The 21,896-nt window shown below is 36.9% G+C and overlaps 1 protein-coding gene across 1 annotated transcript; it reads left to right on the top strand.

Moving 5' to 3' along the window:
- The first annotated feature begins 1,030 nt into the window (after positions 1-1,030).
- Positions 1,031-21,568, top strand: LOC109107663 (RNA-binding protein with multiple splicing-like). Its single transcript, XM_042728870.1, has 9 exons — positions 1,031-1,187; positions 1,461-1,538; positions 2,240-2,278; positions 5,373-5,435; positions 9,668-9,800; positions 12,094-12,212; positions 15,201-15,272; positions 15,538-15,672; positions 20,954-21,568. The coding sequence occupies exons 1-7, from the start codon at positions 1,113-1,115 to the stop codon at positions 15,261-15,263; spliced, it is 570 nt and encodes a 189-aa protein (XP_042584804.1). The 5' UTR covers positions 1,031-1,112; the 3' UTR covers positions 15,264-15,272; positions 15,538-15,672; positions 20,954-21,568.
- The last annotated feature ends 328 nt before the right edge of the window (positions 21,569-21,896 follow it).

The raw sequence follows: 21,896 nt of genomic DNA, 5'->3' as shown, positions 1-21,896 counted from the left end.
CAGAGCTGGGGGCGCAAGGTCTGGAATCGAGAACCGCTGCCTTAAATACTCCTTCATGTGTGTCTGGAGTGTTTCTTTTCTTGTCCACACGGTGGCACCAAATAACAGACTTGTATAAAAGCTCCTCACCTTTCAGTGAAGACTCACTTTTTGAGATCAAAATAGGCCACCAATGAGATTTGTTTAGATCCAATGAGGAAGCGTTTTTATGAGGGGATCTTGCAAGGGTAAATAAAAAAGTTGTTTCAATAATTTTTGTATAGTATTTTCTTTACTCTTTACTTCAAAATCTGTCTAAAGAGAGTAATATTTTATGTATTTGAGGACAGAGATGTGGGAATGGTGAAGAGAGAGGGCAAACATTTAGCATTTTAGGTCAGCATTGCTGTCTAATCAGCTAATATTGTCTTAAATAGCTTGCATCGCACTTCATCTTTTATAACATGGGCTTTTGACCAAATATATTCAGTCTTGAGTTTTTTTTTTTTTTTTTATAAATACCTTAAAGTAACCACAAAAAGAGTATGTAAAGCAAATATGTTTAAAATAACTATTTTCCTTCTTACCTTTTTGACTGTGATTTCTGTTATTATGGCATATAAATGTTAAATTCACCAGTTTAAATTGTGTTGTTTAGAACTTTATATTTCTGATGATCGCTGATAATAAAACACTTCTAAAACAGTTCTCGTTTTACTGAGTATGACAGTGTGTATAAATAGCAAACAGCGAGTCTGTGGGCAATAAAGGGCAATGATTCTCTGCTTAAGCTCTACAGACAAACTACCCATAAATAATTGAACTAACTACTGAAATTAACACACACTCACCATTAATTATTTACACACAATTAATAATAATAATAATAATAATATTATAAAATATTTTTTTCTCTCTTCTCTTAGAGTAGCCTAATATTTTAATGTTTGTGGGAAATTTCTAATTCATATCATCAGCAGAATTTTATAAATGCATCACTCACCATTTGTTATACCAGAGACGAAAAGAGTTTAAAATGTTATTGTTACTCACTGAAGCTCGCACACGCTGGCGTGATGACGCGCCTCTGACCGCGGGAGCGCACACAGGAGACAGACACGCTGCATGAGCTCATGATTATAATTTCATTTTTCTGCTCCAGAATGAACAACAACAGTGAGAACGAGCCCAGCAGCCCAGGAGAAGAGGTGAGTTACTCTTAATTTCAGACAAACTAAAGCTGGTCTAATGATCTTCATTACTGTCATAATGATATCTTTGGTTCAGCTTTTGTACTTTTCTCAGTCATTGTGATTGTCTTCTGCTCTCTAGTCCTGTATCCTGACATAAAGAGATTAAAATCCCGGTAATACTGTGAAGTGTTGATCATGATAATTAACCATGGTTAGTTTTGGTAAGGGTAAACTCGTTTATCAGATGCAGAGATGTTTTCAGTGTCCTGTTTCTGGGCTTTTCTGCAGGTCAGGACTCTGTTTGTCAGTGGTCTGCCGCTGGACATCAAACCCAGAGAGCTTTACCTGTTATTCAGGCCTTTTCAGGTGAAGTTCATGTGTGTTTGATCTGAATCCACAAGGAATGAAGTACATTTGCGTGATTACTGTACTTAAATACAGCTTTACCATATCTGTACTTTACTTGAGTATTTTTTTTTATTTTATTTTTTTCTGGATACTTATGACTTTAACTTCACAATTTGCAAGACAAATATCATACTTTTCACAAATCTGCCTGCTTTGCTTTTTTGTTAAAGCAGTGCTGCTGCTATAAAGTTATAGAGCTAAAGTTGTGTTGCTGGGCTTGAAGGGTTTTTTTTTTTTTAATGCTGTACTTACAGCAATTTCACTGTCCACTCTGTTAAAAAAATAAAGTGTTTTTTTTTTTTTTTTTTTTTGTCTTTGTCAGTACACGTATCTTGTTTCTATAGGTTTTTTTTTTAACATTAGGGTTAGGGTTATATTCTACAAGCTAGTCAGTGTATTCATATGCGTAATGTATTGTAAGTTGCTTCAGAGGTACTGCAAGTATTGCATACAGCAATAAAACAGTGCTTTGACATAAAAAGTAAATTTACTTTTAAAGCAAGTGTTTCTGTACTTTTACTGGAGTAATATTTGACCCACAGTGTCTGTACTTTGTCCACCTCTGCCACAAGAGACACACATTTTGTGTTTTCCTTCCATGAATTAAATTTAATTACGGTCAGCATAAAATGTGCTTCATTTCTGTTTCTCTTCATTAGGGTTACGAAGGATCCTTAATCAAATTGACCTCCAAACAGGTGAGAAATATATGATTTCTCTGAATATATGAATCACAAGTACAGTATGTCATGCGTATTATTCTTGTACGATGCATTGATATTCTCTATGGGCCCTTTTCCCTTTTCCAGGGTTTTCTAAAGTTGTTTGCTAAAGCTGTGAAATGTGTGTCAGTCCCTCAGATGTTATATTTTGCCGCGTTTCCACCGAAATTACCCGGGACAATTGTACCAGGAACTTTTTTCCCCAGGAACTATTTTCCCCCACAGACCTGTTGCTTTCTGCGTTTCCACCGCGGTCTAAAGTACCGTGAAGATTAGGCAAATAGTCTGGTGACGTAAGCCTGCGCGTGTTTCTAAATACAAAGTATGCAAATTTCGGACTTGCATCCTCGGTAGTTCAGACTTTGCGAGTTCGACTCAGGAGTTTGATCTCCTGCGGACGAAACAACGCAAGTCCGGTAATTCTGCAAACAGCAGCGTACTTAACATCAGTCAGCTCGCCTTGGCTACTGCAATTTTTCTCAGTGTATATTTACAATAAAACGAAATAGGATATCAAATACCACTGCCTCCTTTTGTTTTCATTTAAACATAATAATAGCCGCAGAAATTTACTTCGTTCAGGTAAATGTTTATGTATACAGCCTACATTACAATGAAACGAAATATCAATTTCCTCTTTTTATGTTAATTTTAACTTATAGATCCATTGAATAAAGACCAAAGATTACCTGTTAGATTACCCAAAATGAATTATATTTTATGTTTAACCACTAAAGAGATATCAGAGCCAGCGGCAAATGTCAGAAGGACTAGCCGAGGTGAGACTGCTCTCGGCGGATACATGAGCACTGAGCTCCCGCTGATCGGGTGGAGCTGATCGTCTCTGAAATCGGCAAAACACATTTTTAAATAGCCGCTGCCTTCATAAATAAACCACAGATTTGAGTTTTAAACAACTACATTCTCACCTGAAATACTTCAAAAACTACATTTTATGACACAATAACAGTAATATTTTAAAAATGATCAGAATAAATGGTGGTTGAAATCACAATGCTGCGTGAACTCAACTAATCACCATGTTTAGCGCCCAAGTCCGGACTTTTGAAAAAGTAGTACCTCGCTAGCAGGGACTTTCTGAGGGGCATTTTTCTACCCGGAACTTTATTTAGATCCTTGTTCCTGCGGTGGAAACACACCCAGTACCACCCCAAAGTCCCTAGTTGCTGGGTAAAGTTCCAGCGGTGGAAACGCAGCTTTAGAAACACAATCCCAGCAATGTTAACTAGATAAAAGAGGTTTGACAAGACTAACTTGAGAAAGCTTTACAAAAGTTTGCAGTCATTTGTAAAGCTTGAGATTTGAAGCTCTGGAGTGATGCAGAGATGCAACAGACGGTTGCTAGGTGGTTGCTAGGGTGTTGTGGATGGTGTTTATGGTGTTGCTAGGGTGCTTTGGTTGGTTGCTATGAGGTTGCAGGATGGATGTATTGTGAGTTGTTTTCTAATGTCATTTGAGCGAGACGCTGTTGGAGATGTGTTTGTGTTTAGGTCCTGTATATTCACTCATCATTTCTGATCTCATTTGCAATCATGCAAAGTTTAATGCTGTTGTAACAAATTAACTTATAAAAATAGAAAATATCTCACGTTAGGTCTCAAGAACTGTTTAGGACTAAAACCTGTTTAAAATAGTTTTAGATTGATAGGATGTTAACATCATCTCCACATATACTTCCTTCCTTCCTTCCTTCCTGTCTTCCTGTGTAAAGCTTTCAATTCTTGAAGTGTGTGTATTTTTAGAAATGCTTCTTGTCTTTTTCAAAAGCATGAAGGATGTGGAGACACACTTCCCGTTTGATAATAAGGACAATGTAGGGTTAGAGCTTAAAACGAAAACCTCTGTGTCTGTGAGAAGCTTCTCTGAAACTGTATATATAAACAAAATGTTTATATATATATATATATATATATATATATATATATATATATATATATATATATATATATAATATATATAGTTTTTTTTTTTTTTAATTAAAATAAATGAAAGTAGTTAAGCTACAGTCTACCCTACTGAAAAAGTAGCTAGCTACATTGAAACTACATTTCCCCCCACAATTATTTATTAGAAATAACTGAATAAGCATTAGAAGGTTTACAGTAAAATATTTGGTATTTAAAAGAATACAATATAATTATGACGTTAATTACTATTGTCTTATTAAACACGATATTCAAATATTCCAGACTGTCAAAAGTCAAAGTGAAGTCAAATGACTTTATACATTGTCTTTTTTATTTATTTATTTATTTATTTATTTATTTATTTTTATAATATTAATAATTATGATTATTATTATTATGCAAGATAGAAATATATTAGCCGGATCGTGTAGTAAAAACTGCACTACATATTAAAGGCATGTTTCACAATATACTAATTTTCACTTTACACAAAAGTAGTACAATTGCAGTAGTTATGTTTTAATTTCTTTATTTGAAATGATTAAACATTTGAGCTCTTCACATTTTTCCTTTTCTGAGCAGCCTATTTCTTTCCGAAGCAATGGTCTTTTAGGTTGCTCACAGAACTGAGGTGGACAGATTAGACTGATGAATGAGAATCAAGTAATGAGATGGACAATTAACACATTTAACATTACTCACTGGTATGTGCATCTTTATTAAATTATTGCTTGATGTATTTCTCTGAGGGACATAGATTTGGACAAACAAGGCCATTTGTAATTATCTCCATCCTCCGATTCAGCTGCCATCTCTGGATTCTCTTCCATCATGGATAGTAATGTGTGTTGAATTTGAAATATTAACCCACTCCTGAACATCATTACATCATTTATGGTAATCATATAACTTTCTCCTTTAAAAAAACGTGTAGTAATATAGTCAAAGAACGTTTTATCAGTGACAGTAGTCAATGCTCAAACAGGAAAAGCAAGTAAAATGTTCTTTGAATGTCATTTCATGCTGTCTTTCCCTCAGTCGTCTCTGTATCTTAGTCATGAATCTGTGTCAGACTGCTGTTCTGAGCAGTTTGAAGAGCTTCTTCTTCTTCTTCTTACCTTGATTTCTTTGTGTTTCTGCAGCCGGTGGGATTTGTGAGTTTTGACAGTCGCTCAGAAGCGGAGGCTGCTAAGAACGCCCTAAACGTAAGTTTTTAACGTTTCATCTCGACATGACACTGCTAAAAAAAGACCAAAGGCTCCTCGTGTGGTGATTCTGACAGAATACACTTTTACACACACAGGGCTCCAAACTGCATCTAAAACGATTGCATTTGCGACCAAAAATATTAAATTGCGAGTGACGTTTTTGCTGAGGTCGCCACTGGCGACTAGGCCTATGTATTTACATGTTATAACTTAAAAATTTGCATGTAATGCCTTTTTTCCTGATTGTTTTTCGATCACATATTTTGCTATGTACACGTATTAAACTGAGAAGATGCACATCAAAGTTTTAGTGGAAAAAAGAGTTTCAGACAGTCCTCATCTCTGACACACACCTGCTAAACAGCTCAGTCGTGCAGTGAGAGAGAGATCGACATGATGGAGATGTAAGAAGTGAAAGTGAGGAAAAGAAGCATCAATTTTGTGCACAACTTGAACAAACTACAACAGGTAAAGCTGTCAGCTGTGGGGATATTGGCAATATTCTCATTTATAATCATGACTAATATGGCTTCTTAAGATCTTAGGTCTATACTTTGTTCTGTTTATGTGTGAACTTCATTATTTGAAGTGCACTTGCCGTCCAGTAATTGCAAAAAGCTTGGTTACTTTTTAATAAACAAATTATCAGCTTTAAAATTATTCAAAATTCATACCGAAATACAAACAATTAATACAGTTTTGTTTTTGGCGCTCTTTAATGCAGCACCTGTGGTTGCTTTGGTGTCTCAGTTCAAGTAACCCATTTAATCTTTCTCTTTAATACTATAGTACATAGTGAAAAAGAATTAACATCAAAAGGCAGACTTTTTTATAAGATAGCCTACAGTACAACGCACTGAAATTTCTTGTGTAAAAGCTCATTCATTGTTCCAAACTGCAGAAAACGTGTAAAGCTTGTAAACATTGCAACATAATATACATTTACCTCAGAATAACCCTTCGGTGTCCATAAGCTCATCAGTCAACTGGAAAAATAACTATAAAGAGGAGCATTTTTTCTATATTTATGCACTATTGCTTTCAATATTTTTACTTAAACCTGTTGTCTATATGATTCAACTCCTCCTATAAAATTGCATTTTACTAATTAAGAAAAACAGGTTGAAAGTGTGAAAGACATACACTCTTAAAAATAAAGGTGCTTAAAAGGTTCTTCACAGAACCATTTTTGGTTCCACAAACAACCATTCAGTCAAAGGTTCTTTAAAGAACCATCTCTTTCTCAACTTTTTATGATCTGAAGAACCTTCTTTCACCACAAAGAAGCTTTTGTGAAACATAAAGGCTCTTTAGATGTTAAAGGTTCTTTATGAAACAATTTTGACAAAAAAATGTTCTTCTATGGCATCGTGAAGCACCTTTATTTTTAAGACTGTATAACAACATTTACAGGATGCATTGAGGAGGAGCCCAAACTACACAGTGATGAAGCTCGTATGTGTTTGCAGTACACAAGCCACGGACAGTTAAGACAGCTGACTCCACTGTGATGTGACCTCTCTCTCTCTCTCTCTCTCTCTCTCTCTCTCTCACACACACACACACACGCGACGCGCAAAACTCAGCAATTGAACATTCAATAGCAAATACTTAAACTAATAATAAAATATACATACAGTAGCTGATTCAGAAGCACCAGATTGTTGTAGCAAAGTCAGAATACCTCCTCTCCTAGGTTCACAAAATGGTCGTCCATAAAATGCGTTGTTGTTCTGTTGTAAGTAATCTTAAAGATTCCTAAATGCATCTTCTTTCAAAAGTCCAAATAAAGTGCTTTTGCTTTCTCCTAGATACACACAGCATCTCCCTGACATGGCTGCTTCAACACTAACTGTGTTACTGAAACCACGCCTTCTTTCTTTGCGTGAACATTTGGGGCATTACACAAATATTTCCACACAGTGACGTAGAGATGTGGGGGCATGTTAGAACGAGCCGTTTCAGGGGGGCATGGCAGAGTCTTAACTTTGATAAAGAATATCTCTTTGGATTTTAGACTTTAGTCTTTCCAACTTTACATATCTTCTTTATGCAGCAAGAGCTTATAACACTCCAAAGAGAAAGGAAAAACTGAAATTGTATCATATGACCCCTTTAAAGTTCCTAATTTAAGTGAACCTTAGTTCCCAGGTCATCTACAAGACGAATTAAAATGTGTGTGTGTGTGTGTGTATATATATATATATACAGTGGGTACGGAAAGTATTCAGACCCCCTTAAATTTTTCACTCTTTGTTATATTGCAGCCATTTGCTAAAATAATTTAAGTTCATTTTTTTCCTCAGTAATGTACACACAGCACCCCATATTGACAGAAAAACACAGAATTGTTGACATTTTTTCAGATTTATTAAAAAAGAAAAACTGAAATGTCACATGGTCCTAAGTATTCAGACCCTTTGCTCAGTATTTAGTAGAAGCACCCTTTTGATCTAATACAGCCATGAGCCTTTTTGGGAGCGATGCAACAAGTTTTTCGCACCTGGATTTGGGGATCCTCTGCCATTCCTCCTCGCAGATCCTCTCCAGTTCTGTCAGGTTGGATGGTAAACGTTGGTGGACAGCCATTTTCAGGTCTCTCCAGAGATGCTGAATTGGGTTTAAGCCAGGGCTCTGGCTGGGCCATTCAAGAACAGTCACTGAGTTGTTGTAAAGCCACTCCTTCGTTATTTTAGCTGTGTGCTTAGGGTCATTGTCTTGTTGGAATGTTGAACCTTCGGCCCAGTCTGAGGTCCTGAGCACTCTGGAGAAGGTTTTCTTCCAGGATATCCCTGTACTTTGCCGCATTCATCTTTCCCTCGATTGCAACCAGTCCTCCTGTCCCTGCAGCTGAAAAACACCCCCACAGCAGTACTGTATGTATGCGTGTGTATATATATATATATATATATATTAATAATAGTAAAATACGTAAAACATGTTTATTCTGTGATACCTAAAAAAATAATTTGACGTCTAAGTTTTTTCTTATAGGAGCCAATGGCTCCTTATTCAATTTTTTGTTTGGAGCCCTACACACGCACACACACACACACACACACACACACACACACACACACACACACACACACACACACACACACACACACATATTTGACCTTTTCATAGCAGCAGTTGTGGGAATCTTTCCAGATGCCGCTTTTACCCTGAGAATGAGACAATCCATAGATTAAAGAGTTTCATCTTCCTCTCTTTCTTTGATTTTCATTGATCCAGGATTTGGTTGTAATCTCAGTGTGAACAGGAGAGAATAAACCTTGAGAGGATTTGAGCTCCGCAGTTAATAGAAGTTACAATTAGATGCACACATAATGAAAGACAGTATTAATTAAAATGGCTTTGTTTTGTATTTGGTTGTTTCTCATGTCTTTGTATAGGTTACTGTCTTGAAGTGAACTGTACAAAACTGGTTCGTTTTTGATTGCAGGCGTTGATGTGTGAATTCCATCTAAACTTGATGTCTATTTTGACTTGTAGATTAACTATTTCTTACTTCACACAGAAAGCTGGATTGAAAATGTATTGAAAAGTATTTTTAATATGGTTCAGCTCTTTGTTTCTGATGTAAAATTACATTAGAGGTAAATTGTTAATTGGTGAAAAATCTGCAGAAGTGTTTTATGTGCAAGAACAGCAGATTGTCTGCATGCGCCTTCAGTCATCTGAATTTAACCCCACAAAACACAAATCTCCACAAGCAGACTTTCTTTGTCATTTGAAAATACATTATACTTGATTTTCAGCATTATTCAATTAATCTCATCCTCCCTGAAAATCTGAAGCTGTTGTCCTCTCTGATATGAATGTGTGTGTGATCACCGGCTGTATTAGAAGCCCATCTCACACTCCATTATGGCAGTGTCAAATGTCAAACTTCCAACCCAAAACGCAAACCACATGGATCTGCTGGCAAGGACATCCAGGGTCCAGATCCAGCAGCTCGTAGATCAGCTATGACATCATTAAATCCACATATGGTAGCCGCACAAAGCAGTTTGTATTGTTCAGGTGGGTCGGAGCATTATGAAGCATGTGTAATACTGCATCTATCGTGGTGGTAGACAAACTGCAGTGGATCTGTGGAGTCTGGAATGATGTTCTTCAGCATTTCTTATAGCATTGTTTTCCCTGATACCTGTGACCCATCACAACAGACCTGAGATGGATCCAGCATGTTTGCTGTAATGATGTTTGTTCCTCTTTGTCAGGGCGTTCGCTTTGACCCGGATATTCCCCAGACTTTACGGCTGGAGTTTGCCAAAGCCAACACCAAGATGTCCAAGAGCAAACTAGTAGGAATTCCAAACCCTTCCCCGTCCAGACTGAGTCCTGGCCCTCCCTGTGTCAGTCGAGAAAAACACAATCAAAACACACTCAAACTACAGTATAACTACACTATATCTATACACTATATCTCTATATCTAAAAAACATATAGTATGACTTAAGACATAATGACTTAAGACTTACTGAGGGCTGAGCTCATTGCTATGGATGATGTCAGCATGCTTATTAACTATTCACACAGTGATTGGCTGATAGTGTCTGTTAGAGATTTATTCATAGAAATACTCAAGTGCGCAATATTATGTTGCCATATTCAAATTGGTTTAGAAATAAAAATGTTAATAGCCACATTCAAATAAAGATTTTAAACGGCAGGCTAAGTGTCGCTAATTAAACAAGTATATGTTCAGCTAGTTGTCAGCCTCTTACATGTGTGCTTCTCGTAAACAATTAGTGAATATGCATATAAACAAACAGCCTTAATTAACAGAGTAGAATAATCATGGCTGATAGTAATACATGCAAACGTAAAAGAAAACCAAACTGGACCCAAGAACAGCTGTTACTTCTTGCCCAGCTGGTTAATGAAAACAAGGACATAATCAAAGGAAAATTGTCCCCGACAAGTTCTACAGCAGTCATAATACCCTCGCAATTAACGCAATATACCTTTTTAAAAATGTTTACATTCTGAGGCAGATCGACAGAAACAGCTATTTTAGGAGAGTTTGTGGCTTGGTCTTATAGTGACTTAGAGCTCCTCTTCACTGCTCCTAACCTTTCACAGATTTAGGAGCTAGTTTTAGTGTTAAAACACTTTGAGAAATACTCTTAGAGCAAAAAATTTTGGAGTCCTAAATTTAGGACTGACACGCCCATTATTTTTAATAATAATCGGCGAGTTATGAGCTACTTTTAGCCTTAAGATGTTTTGTGAATACGGGTCCTGAGATCTATCTACTGACTTCCAATACATTTTACTCCTCTGTCAGGATGAACCAGGAAGTTCACCATGCAATGGTAGCATGATCAAATTAATATTCATGTGCTACAACCAGATTTTGTACCCATAATCCTCTTTAACAAACGAGTGTCATCACTCTTTATTTGGTTTTGGTTTGGTATTTGAACGGCTCTCAAACACCTCAGACGAATGAAAAATGCTCCCTTAGAAATCAGTTCAGCTCTCCCAAAGCCTGTATTCATTGTCAGTGTGCCGCTCTGTCATGAGCACAGATCGAGTTTTTAAGTATTCTCCGTTGACTGTGCTTTACCTATTGGGCCTTTAGTTTCTGAGGCTCAGATTACCTGCGCTGTTGTCCACATGGACACAATGGTGGGACTGTCCTGCTTAGACACATTTATATGGATTGGGAAGTTTAACCCTTTGATTGGTCGGGTCCCACATATGGGATTTTTATATCCGTGCCCCTGGGAGTACGGTCCCACATATGGGATTTTTATTTCCGTGCCCCTGGGAGTACGGCCCCACATATAGGATTTTTATATCCGTGCCCCTGGGAGTATGGTCCCATATATGGGATTTAGAACGTTTGGTGACGTCACATAACTGTCAAATTCAAACTGTGCTTTCGTGCTTCAGAGACGTGCACTGCTCTTGTCATATTATCACAACTATGCAGTGTTCTTAACCACATAATGCATATTTTAGGTTTAGACATTTAAATACACATAAGTACTAGTAAAACAATACATTTAGAGTTTGAAAAATACACACATATATCTATGGAAGCAACAATAACAATCCATTCAAATTTAATTTGCCTATGTGTTTTATTCATATCAGATACACATAGTGTAAGTAACTATATGTATAAGTATAGGTATAAGTTCACTCTATTCTTCACTTAGTTCAACGACCACTTATTACTTGTACTTCAGGAGAAATTGATGAATTCACGTGCTGTAAATCCGACTGACAGGACTCTCTGAACTGCAGCGCGAACAAACATGGCGGCGTCCATTTCACATTACAGATCACGATCAAGATTATTTAGAAAGGTTTTTAAACGACAAAACACACTCATTTACACATTTGTGATTCGGAATATCAGATTGTTCATGACATGGTATGCAAGTTTGTGAATATTTAAAAAAAAAAAAAAAAAAACATAAAAGCGATACAGTGTTATTGTGGCAGCGGTGTGTCATGTGACAAGCATGACGTGGCGCCATGGAAACAGGAAGGGGAAACGTTCTAAAATAACGGTCGCCTTAAAAAAACTCACTCTTGGGGGGCTGCTAGAATATTTTAAACTCACCACTGAAAAGGTTAAGGGGCAATGCGGTGCACAGCCAAACTCACCCTCGCCCTGCTGTTTGTGCAGATGAGATGAGCATTCCTGCACTGTACGCCAGCAGTCCTGAGGTGTGGGCATCTTACCCACTGTACCCCGCTGAGCTGCCTCCGCCGGCATATGCCTACAGCTCCTCGCTGCACGCTCAGGTAACACACAGACATGTTTGTGTATTAAACATCTGCGGGATTCCCACAAACACACTGCAGTATAAACACTCATAAATGTGTGGGTCGTGAATGCTGCTAATTTATTAAAGGGGACATCGGATGCCCATTTTCCACAAGTTGTTGTCATTCTTTAGGGTCTTCAGGAAATGTCTAAAAAAACGTTCTGGTTATAATTCATCAATGGTCATGCAAAACAACATCCTTTTTGCCTTGTCAAAAACAGCTCTGTTCACAGTGAGCCGTTTCAGTGCATGTCCCTTTAAATGCTAATGAGCTGCTGCCTGCCCCGCCCCTCTCTTCTGTTTTTTGTGTATTTGGTGGTGAGTTGCCATCAAAAACACAACTAATCCACTGCGTCCTCAGTGGCTCTCATGTCAGGACAAAATGAAGACTCTTGTGTTCAATTTTACATCTAACTACATTGAACAAAATTATAAATGCAACACTTTTGTTTTTGCCCCCATTTTTCATGAGCTGAACTCAAAGATCTAAGACTTTTTCTATGTACACAAACATGTCTGAAAACCAGTCAGTATCTGGTGTGACCACCATTTGCCTCACACAGTGCAACACATCTCCTTCACATAGAGTTGATCAGGTTGCTGATTGTGGCCTGTGGTATGTTGGTCCACTCCTCTTCAATGGCTGTGTGAAGTTGCTGGATATTGGCAGGAACTAGAACACGCTGTCATATATGCCGATCCAGAGCATCCCAAACATGCTCAATAGGTGACATGACCGGTGAGTATTCTGGCCATACAAGAACTGGGATGTTTTCAGCCTCCAGGAATTGTGTACAGATCCTTGCAACATGGGGCCATGCATTATCATGCTGCAACATGAGGTGATGGTCGTGGATGAATGGCACAACAATGGGCCTCAGGATCTCGTCACAGTATCTCTGTACATTCAAAATGCCATCAATAAAATGCACCTGTGTTCGTTGTCCATAACATACATCTGCCCATACCATAACCCCACCGCCACCATGGGCCACTCGATCCACAACGATGACATCAAACCGCTCACCCACACGAAGCCATACACACTGTCTGCCATCTGCCCTGTACAGTGAAAACCAGGATATATCTCTCCAAAGTCCCAGATGCCATCGAATGTGAGCATTTGCCCACTCAAGTCGGTTACGACTACGAACTGCATTCAGGTCAAGACCCCGATGAGGACAATAAGCATGCAGATGAGCTTCCCTGAGACGGTTTCTGACAGTTTCTGCAGAAATTCTTTGGTTGTTGCAGCAGCTGTCCGGTTGGAGGTGAAGATGCTGGATATGGAGGTCCTGGGCTGGTGTGGTTACACCTGGTCTCCGGTTGTGAGGCCGGTCAGATGTACTGCCAAATTCTCTGAAACACATTTGGAGATGGCTTATGGTAGAGAAATAAACATTCAATTCATGAGCAACAGCTCCCTTCAACAATCATGCAAACAGCACGCCAACTCAAAACTCCCTAAAAACTTGCCACACCTTAAAACAACACGCTGTGTGATAAAACTGCACATTTATATAGTGGCCTTTTATTGTGGCCTGCCTAAGGCACACCTGTGCAATAATCATGCTGTCTAATCAGCATCTTTATATGCCACTCCTGTGAGGTGGATGGATTATCTTGGCAAAGGAGAAGTGCTCACTAACACAGATTTAGACAGAATTGTGAACAATATTTGAGAGAAATAGGCCTTTTGTGCACATAGAAAAAGTCTTAGATCTTTGGATCAGCTCATGAAAAATGGGGACAAAAACAAAAGTGTTGCGTTTATAATTTTGTTCAGTGTACAAACATCTACATTGCTTGCAAGACAGTAGGTGTGTTTAACTCGAAGCAGCACTGTGCAGACCGATCGGTGTTTGACATTAAAGTACCGCAAGAGCAATTCGAAGTTATCTGCTCTCTATCGCTCTCACCCTGATGCCAAACACCAATCGGACTACACAGTGCAGCTTCAAGCCGGTCACACCTCTACTTTCATTATCTCCTCAAGCGCGGATATATGCTACTACGGAACAGTCCGTATAAAGATTAATGGTTGAAAGGATATATCGTCAAGTCATTTTTTTAGGGATGCACAATATTGGAGTTTTGCCGATATCTGATATGCAGATATTTTTCAACTAATTTTGGTCGATAGCCGATACCTATATATTTTCTTTTGTTTGGAAACAACAATTATAAGTACATTATTTTTTAACTGTGGCTAGTTTTTAACAAATACTTATTTGTTAGAATTAAATAAACAATAATTAAGTTCATTTTATAATGATAGTACATTGAAGCTTTGAAATTAACTATAAATAAACTACAGTATATATTAATTGCTGCATTTTTTTTCAGAATTTGCAGTTGTAACCTTAAAATTTTATTTTAAGATTTAACATTTGTAGATGGTCTAAAGCACGAGAGCTCTAAAAATTCAGAAAATCTTTTAGAGCTCATAATTTATTTAAAAATATAACATATTAGACATTAATGAATGTCAGTATATATAAAGTTATTTAATTTACAAGTGTCATGTTTGTGATTATTTTTTTTTTATTCATGTAAGCTATAGCTTCTGACCTTTAAATCAAAACATACATTTATGACATCAATTACTGCTTTATTTAATCAGAAATGCAGTCTAAATGTTATTTGTGTATTTTACTTTAATTTTATTAGAAGTAGGCCATCATCCAACCTGCTCTCCAAGATATCAGTATCAGCCTTCAAAAAAAGCATATTAGTCAAACATTAGTAAAGATCCTAACTGCAGTGAATGATATGCTGTTATGGCCCAATAGTGGCATCCTGGTTTGCTAAAGTAGAAGTGTGTCCTTTACCAGAGTTATACTTGCTATTAGAAAGGGTTATAAATTACTATTAACTCTCTGTTTCTAAAGCCGGTGAGCTGCAAAACTGTGTATGTGAACAGAAATGGTGATGCAGATGATCTGACTACAGTTTCTTGTGTCAGATTCGCTGGCTGCCGATCGCAGACGCGACCAATCAGGGCTGGAAGAGCCGACAGTTCTGTTGACATCTGTGTGTGAGTATAACACACACAGAGTGAACACAAGATTTCTAAACGACACACCTGTGGAAAATACTGTAACTCCTTCATCCATGAGCACCTTCAGCTCAAGTCCAGGCATTTAGGAAAGCTATTATGAAGGTCATGGCTGTAACTGAATCTTGTTTTGTTAAATCAGGAAATTCTGTTGCTCTGTGAGAAGAAACTAAACAGATCTTGGTAAGGAGCTGAAGGAGCTCTGTGTGTTTCTGCAGCTTGAGAATGGTTTCATGTTTTTCAGTCTGCAGGTGCAGCGGCGACACATACGACATCCTCATCTTTTCTGTCTTTCTTTGTTCATCTGTATTACTCTCCCGTCTGTCTTCTGCCAGATACAGATACATGAAACCAGAAACAAGAAGTGAGTGACTGTCATGTAAGTGATAACATTCAATCAGCTGTGCGGTCATGAAATGAACAAGCAATGTAGGAAGTAATAGTCAGTTTAGTGTCATACATACAAGGGTCTGTTTACACCTGGTCACTTCATGCATTTTCTCTGATCGATATCTATCTGATTTGTTTAATTTACACTTGGCCACATAAACGTGTCTCTGCAAAATGGATATAAATCCAATCTTCAATTCCTGTGCTATATGCAGTTCACCTCAAGGAAAGAAACAGTTAAACACTGCATTTTATTCATCATCAGATAATTTCAAGATCAAAGACCGCAACAAGAGAGAGAGCAGCATCAGCATTGTAAAGATAAGATTGTGTGTTGCGCGTCTGCAACATTCATTCAGTTTCATTTGCGTCAGTTTGTGTGTCGGCCTGCTGAACTATGGAAGCAGATTAGATTCAATAACAATTCACGCAAAAGACACGATGCACACATGAGTATCCCAATTCACATGCATGAAACTCAATTCACGTGCACATATATATATATTTTTAAATAATCACAAAAAGCAATTCACATGCACAAAATAAGAAAAAAAATATTCATAAAATATGATTAAGAAATGCAAAACCCAGTTCACAGATGTCCAACTGTATATGATCATTTTGAATATTTACAATTCACAAATTCATCATGGACTGTGAATGTGTGAACCGCCTTGGATTTGTGTGTATTTTTGAGACTTTCCTGGCAGCGAACTCCTCCCACACAGGACACTCGTACTCTTTAGCCAATCAGATTTGAGCCTGTTGATCGACTAGTCATAACCCGCTGTGGGTGTGGCTACCTGGTTCTTACGTCATCAGTGCGAGACCACAGTTCAAGTCATGGCAGAGGTTTGTGCAGCTGATCTTCTCATTTCAGTTAACTAGCCTTGCAAAAGTGTATTATTTTATCTTTGCATGCTTAAAACTTGGAAGTGAAATTAGTCATTTAGATACTTGTTAATGTGACCAGTGTAAGCCAGCGGCTGCTGTTTGATGGCAGCTGATGATGTACAAATTGCAGAGACACCCCGTGACCCTGCTGTTCCTAATTCATCCTCTACAACAACTTATGAGGTGATGTGAATCTAGAAGTTTCATTTGGAACTGTAACTCTTTCAAACAGTCATGCTGCAACCCATCCATTTTGACAGTTTCAACAGATTTTTTAACTTGTGCATTATTATAAATTTCTTTTAGAGAGGTACCCTATGACTTTGTTCATGTTAAGGCTTAAAGCTTTGTTATGCATTGTTAAATGTGCTAGAAGTTCTTCAATCAAAGGGTATTCAATCCTCATTTACACAGAATGTACACTGCTAGTATAGTGTCCCATTTAGAAGCTTTAGCATTCTTTTAAAGAAAATTTCATGGCCGACTGATAAATACATGTGATACATTATGTGAAAAGTTAATTAATCAAATGTTTTACATCCAGTCTTCACTATCTCTCTCTCTCTCTCTGTCAGGACGTGCCAGATTTTGGTTTGACATTCAAAGCAGTTAACACCCCAGCTTGTAAACTCTTGTACTATTACAAGAGATAGACAGATACAGATACAGAAAGAGCAGGAAGCATGAGATAAAGTGAAAAAAATAACTGTATAAAGTTTACTGCGTAAACTCCACAACTGTTACCAAGCAAATACAACTGCTTCTTCCCAACATCATCTTGTGTATTGTAGTCTCAAAGATACATCACAACAAAACACAAGATTAAACATTAACAATGATAATTGTTAATCACAGTAATGATGATAATTATGATTGGTCAATCGACAGGCTCAAATCTGATTGGCTAAAGAGTATGAGTGTCCCACGTGGGAGGAGTTAGCTGCCAGAAAAAGTCTCGAAAATACACACAAATCCAAGGCAGTTCACACATTCACAGTCCATGATGAACTCGTGAATTATAAATATTCAAATATTTTGTACACAGTTGTACATCTGTGAATTGGGTTTTGGATTTGTGAAACGTGAATTTATTTTAATTTTTTTTTTTTAATTTTGTGAATATATATTTGTGAATGTTGCTCAGATACTCATCCGCGGCGATGCGTGTTGCATTAGCGCTGTCATATCTGACTATAGCATGTCATATAGCCTATAATACACTCTCAGATACACTCTCAAAAATATCTTAATTTGTGTCACGACGATGAACGAAGGTCTTACGGGTTTGGAACGACTAGAGGATGAGTAATTAATGACAGCATTTTCATTTCTGAACTGTCCCTTTTTCTGTAAGATAGACAGCAGTTTCACTATATTTGCAGCGATTTCTAGTAATTATTAACACATAATGTTTATTGATTGTGTATTGATAATTACGCTGATTAGGTTTTACAATAGCATTTTACTCTGAGAATGTTCTCAAACTTCTTGTCAGTGAGATGTGACCAAACAATTTAAGTGTAACTTTTACAAATTAGGTTCAGCTGTGTCCATATTAGTAATTATATTATATTTGAGCTGTCTATTTTATCCTTTGTTTTGTCTGTCTATTTTGTTTTGTCAGTTTTTTACAAACGCTAGGACACATTTCTCAACTACTTAGGTCACTTTGGCAGAACTCTTCACACAGTGAGCACAAACAGATGTCTATGTGGGCTAAACTGAGGATCAGTTATCATTGCTTTGGCACAAAATGCATTCAATGACTACATCTCTCAAACTTCATGAATTCTTTTCTCACTGAGACACAACAACTGCCAAAACTCTTTGTACGTACAGGCCAATTTGCACATGCTTACATACTGTTTTCAAAACCTGTTAAACTGATGTTCAAAACAATAACATAATACAAAACTGAATAAGACAGCAATTTGCTACATTTCTACAGTAATATTTTAATGAAATATATTTTAAATCTTAAAATTAAATGCTATAAAAACAACTGGACAATTGGACCAGCCACAGCTGATTCTCGTTCTAGATGAACATCTACACAGGTGTTACTCTTTCAATTTCATTACAAAAGGAGACAACTGCTGAATAGTTTTGTATTGTGATGTAAACATGTCTGATTCATTCCAGTAACATATACTGCAGTGAATTATAAACAGAGATATGTCCTTGTTTTACACAAGAAAACACTGTATAATGCTACATGTTGTTAGTGTTTTTTAGGTCATTGTTTTGTGGATGACAAAGTGTGTTTGTCGGCTGTCAACCTTTGCTAGTGTTCTGGAAGAATGAGTTGATTTGAGACCTGAATAAAGTGTTTTGGTAGTTGTAGTGCATTTTGAATGTGAAATGAACTGCTTTGCCAAGCTGAAACTTGGTTAGGAGAACTGTGTGAAGAGTTTTGCAAAAGTGAACTAAGTATTGAGAAATGTGTCCTAGCGTCTGTAAAAAACTGTAAATTGGTGTCTGTGCAGTTTGAGTTTGTCGAGTGTGTGTGTGTGTGTGTGTGTGTGTGTGTGTGTGTGTGTGTTACCAGCCTTCCTGTTCTGGATTAACCTATGTGGATTTATTAAAGACTGTAAGCCTTCAACTTAATGTTCGTCATCACTTATGATGCAAAGACTGATTCATTTCCGCGAACGGCTCATTGAACCGGTTCATCGGTGCCTGACGTCTTCAAGCAATAACGTCTCTACGCATTTCTTTTCTGACAACTCAGTGCAATAATGTATCAATGTAAAATTCATTTGTGTCAACACATAATGAAACATGAAGATAAGAAAAAATAAAGTTATTTGTGTGAAAGCATACTGCTGATTATTACCATATAATTCACTTAAGTTAATGGTGTTTGTGGTCACAGTTTCATTCACAGACCTTTAAAAATATACACAAAAAACTGAACAAAATCTACTAAAATATTTAGATAAGATTCCTAAAAGTTTCGCACCTACAGATCACATTACAGACATTGATGCACAAACGCGGATATGTTCTTCATGTCTTATAAACTCCTTGATTTCGCTTAAGCAACTTTAAATATAATATGCATGCACAATAAACTATTGTAAAATTTATTTACATCACTCGACAGCAAGGTTTTTGCAGGTTTTAATAAAATGTCAATTAATAACATTCATAATAAGCATATTTCCAGTACGCGCCTCAGACTTGCACAGTATCATCAACTCACTCATCAGAATCTTCGGTAATCTCTGACAGTTGGTTGAACCGGCTCAATCGGTTCTTTTTGAGTTGGATCTGCTACTTTGAGTGTGCATCCTGTGTCATCAACCTGGAACTAAATTTAAATTAAGTTCTATTTGTAAACTGGCTCGACCGGTTACTTCCTGAGAATCGGCTCAAAAGAACGATTGTTCAAGAACCGAACATCACACAGAGCATTACATGTTTTGCAATTAGATGTATATTTAGACAATCAAACACTCGGGTTTTATATGATTTTTTTTTTAAATGTTACATTTAAAAAGGTTAATTATTCACAGTATCATTTAATGATATTCACATACGCATACAAAATAAGTGAATGTTAAAAAGGCAAGCAAATATGGAATTTAACCCAATAAAAAAAGTTTTAAATAATGTTAAAAGAAACTAAAGGCAACCAACTGCATTCAGCAGAACTCTTTGTTGTGTTCTTGAATGGACAGTCTTTACCGAAACTGACTCAACCTCCTACAGGGACAGAACGATGGCAGAAAGACTAAAGCATCTGGTTATGGTTGCTGTTAAGGTGTTTGTCTTATCTAACTGCTATTATAGTATAAGTGTCTATTATTTAATGATAAACAGCAACTATAATGTGCTTCATAAAACACCACTACTGGCCAGATTTCCAAAAAAAAAAAAAAAATGCTGGAGAGTGTGATATGCTTGAGAAGCACTGAAATGAATGGCCTTCAGTGCTGGAACTGTTGGCTGCTTCACGACACACTGTACTTCTGCATTCCTCAGTTCATATGGAAGCCTATGGGAGTCACAACTCTGGAAGTGACCGAGTGTAAACAGACCCTAAGAGGGACACGAGTTACAATCCAGTCTCTCAGAGACACGTGACAACTGCTCATACAGACATATCATCACTGCTGGAATAGAAATATGGTATTAATGTGACTAAAATTACAATTAACTTAATCTTTTAAATGTGTCCTTGTGCATTTGATGAAACTCTTATTTACTTGTGACAAAAATAATCTTAAATATACAATAAAGAAAAAAGGAACATGTTCCTAAAGATATTCACCTTTATATATATATATATATATAAAGTGTTTCTGCATCTGAACTAATGATAAAATGATGAGTGAAATGACAGTCTTTGACTTTACTCTGTTTGATCTTAGGCTGCTGTGAACCACAGGACAATCAGAACCTCCAACAGGAACAGATCTCTTCCCTTCACTTCCCTTCTTACATTGTGAAGTTTATTGTAGTAGATATACAGTATTATGTATGAATTATAATTATTTATAATGTTATTCTTATTGGATTCAATCAGCAATTACTGTAATTTCTGATGGGGTTGATGCATGATCCTTGCCAAAAAGATTTCAATATTCACATTACACATTTTTAGATATCATATTGCATTTTGTCATTATTATTATTATTCTTAAGGAGAAAATAAGTATTTTTATAATGAATGAAATGAAATGTTTTCAGTTCCATTTTAGTGTAATGTTGGTAGCACTTTATTTTACAGTCCTGTTCCTCATGTACATACTATGTACTTATAGTAATTACAATAACTAAACTAATCCTGAACCTACCACTTAACCTAACTCTACCCTATGTAGTTACCTTATTACCAGAACTTTCTTAGGTAGGTACACTGTAAGTACACATACTGTTAAATAAAGTGCAACCATAATTTTCTTATATGTACAGTGATGTTTTTGATGGCTATGAATGTTTTATTGAGCTTTCTTAAGCCTGCTAAAACCATTAAAAACACTTGTGAGAGGTGTTTGAAAACACGCTGAGAGACTTGTTTAATGTTTAAATATAGTTAGAGAAACTTTGTCCCACTCAGATGTTCTAATAATAGAAACGCTTTATATTTGACCATCAAAAGTGTTTGTGAAGCAGTGTTTCTGCAGGCTGGAGCACGTGCTGCTGGATATAAACTTGAGTTCTGACAAATGTTGTGGTAACATAGTTTTCCACTTTAAGCCTTAAAAATAAAATCTGCCCATCTGTAACGATAAGCTGAGGCAAAGAAGAAGTGAGGCAGGTTCCAAACGCAAAGAGTGTTAGATTTAATAAAACGAGATACACCAAGGCATG

This window comes from Cyprinus carpio, chromosome B7 (assembly GCF_018340385.1).
Source record: "Cyprinus carpio isolate SPL01 chromosome B7, ASM1834038v1, whole genome shotgun sequence".
In the NCBI taxonomy this organism is placed as follows: Eukaryota; Metazoa; Chordata; class Actinopteri; order Cypriniformes; family Cyprinidae; genus Cyprinus; species Cyprinus carpio.
The sequence above is the reverse complement of the archived record's forward strand: the minus strand, read 5'-3'. Positions and strand labels throughout refer to the sequence as shown.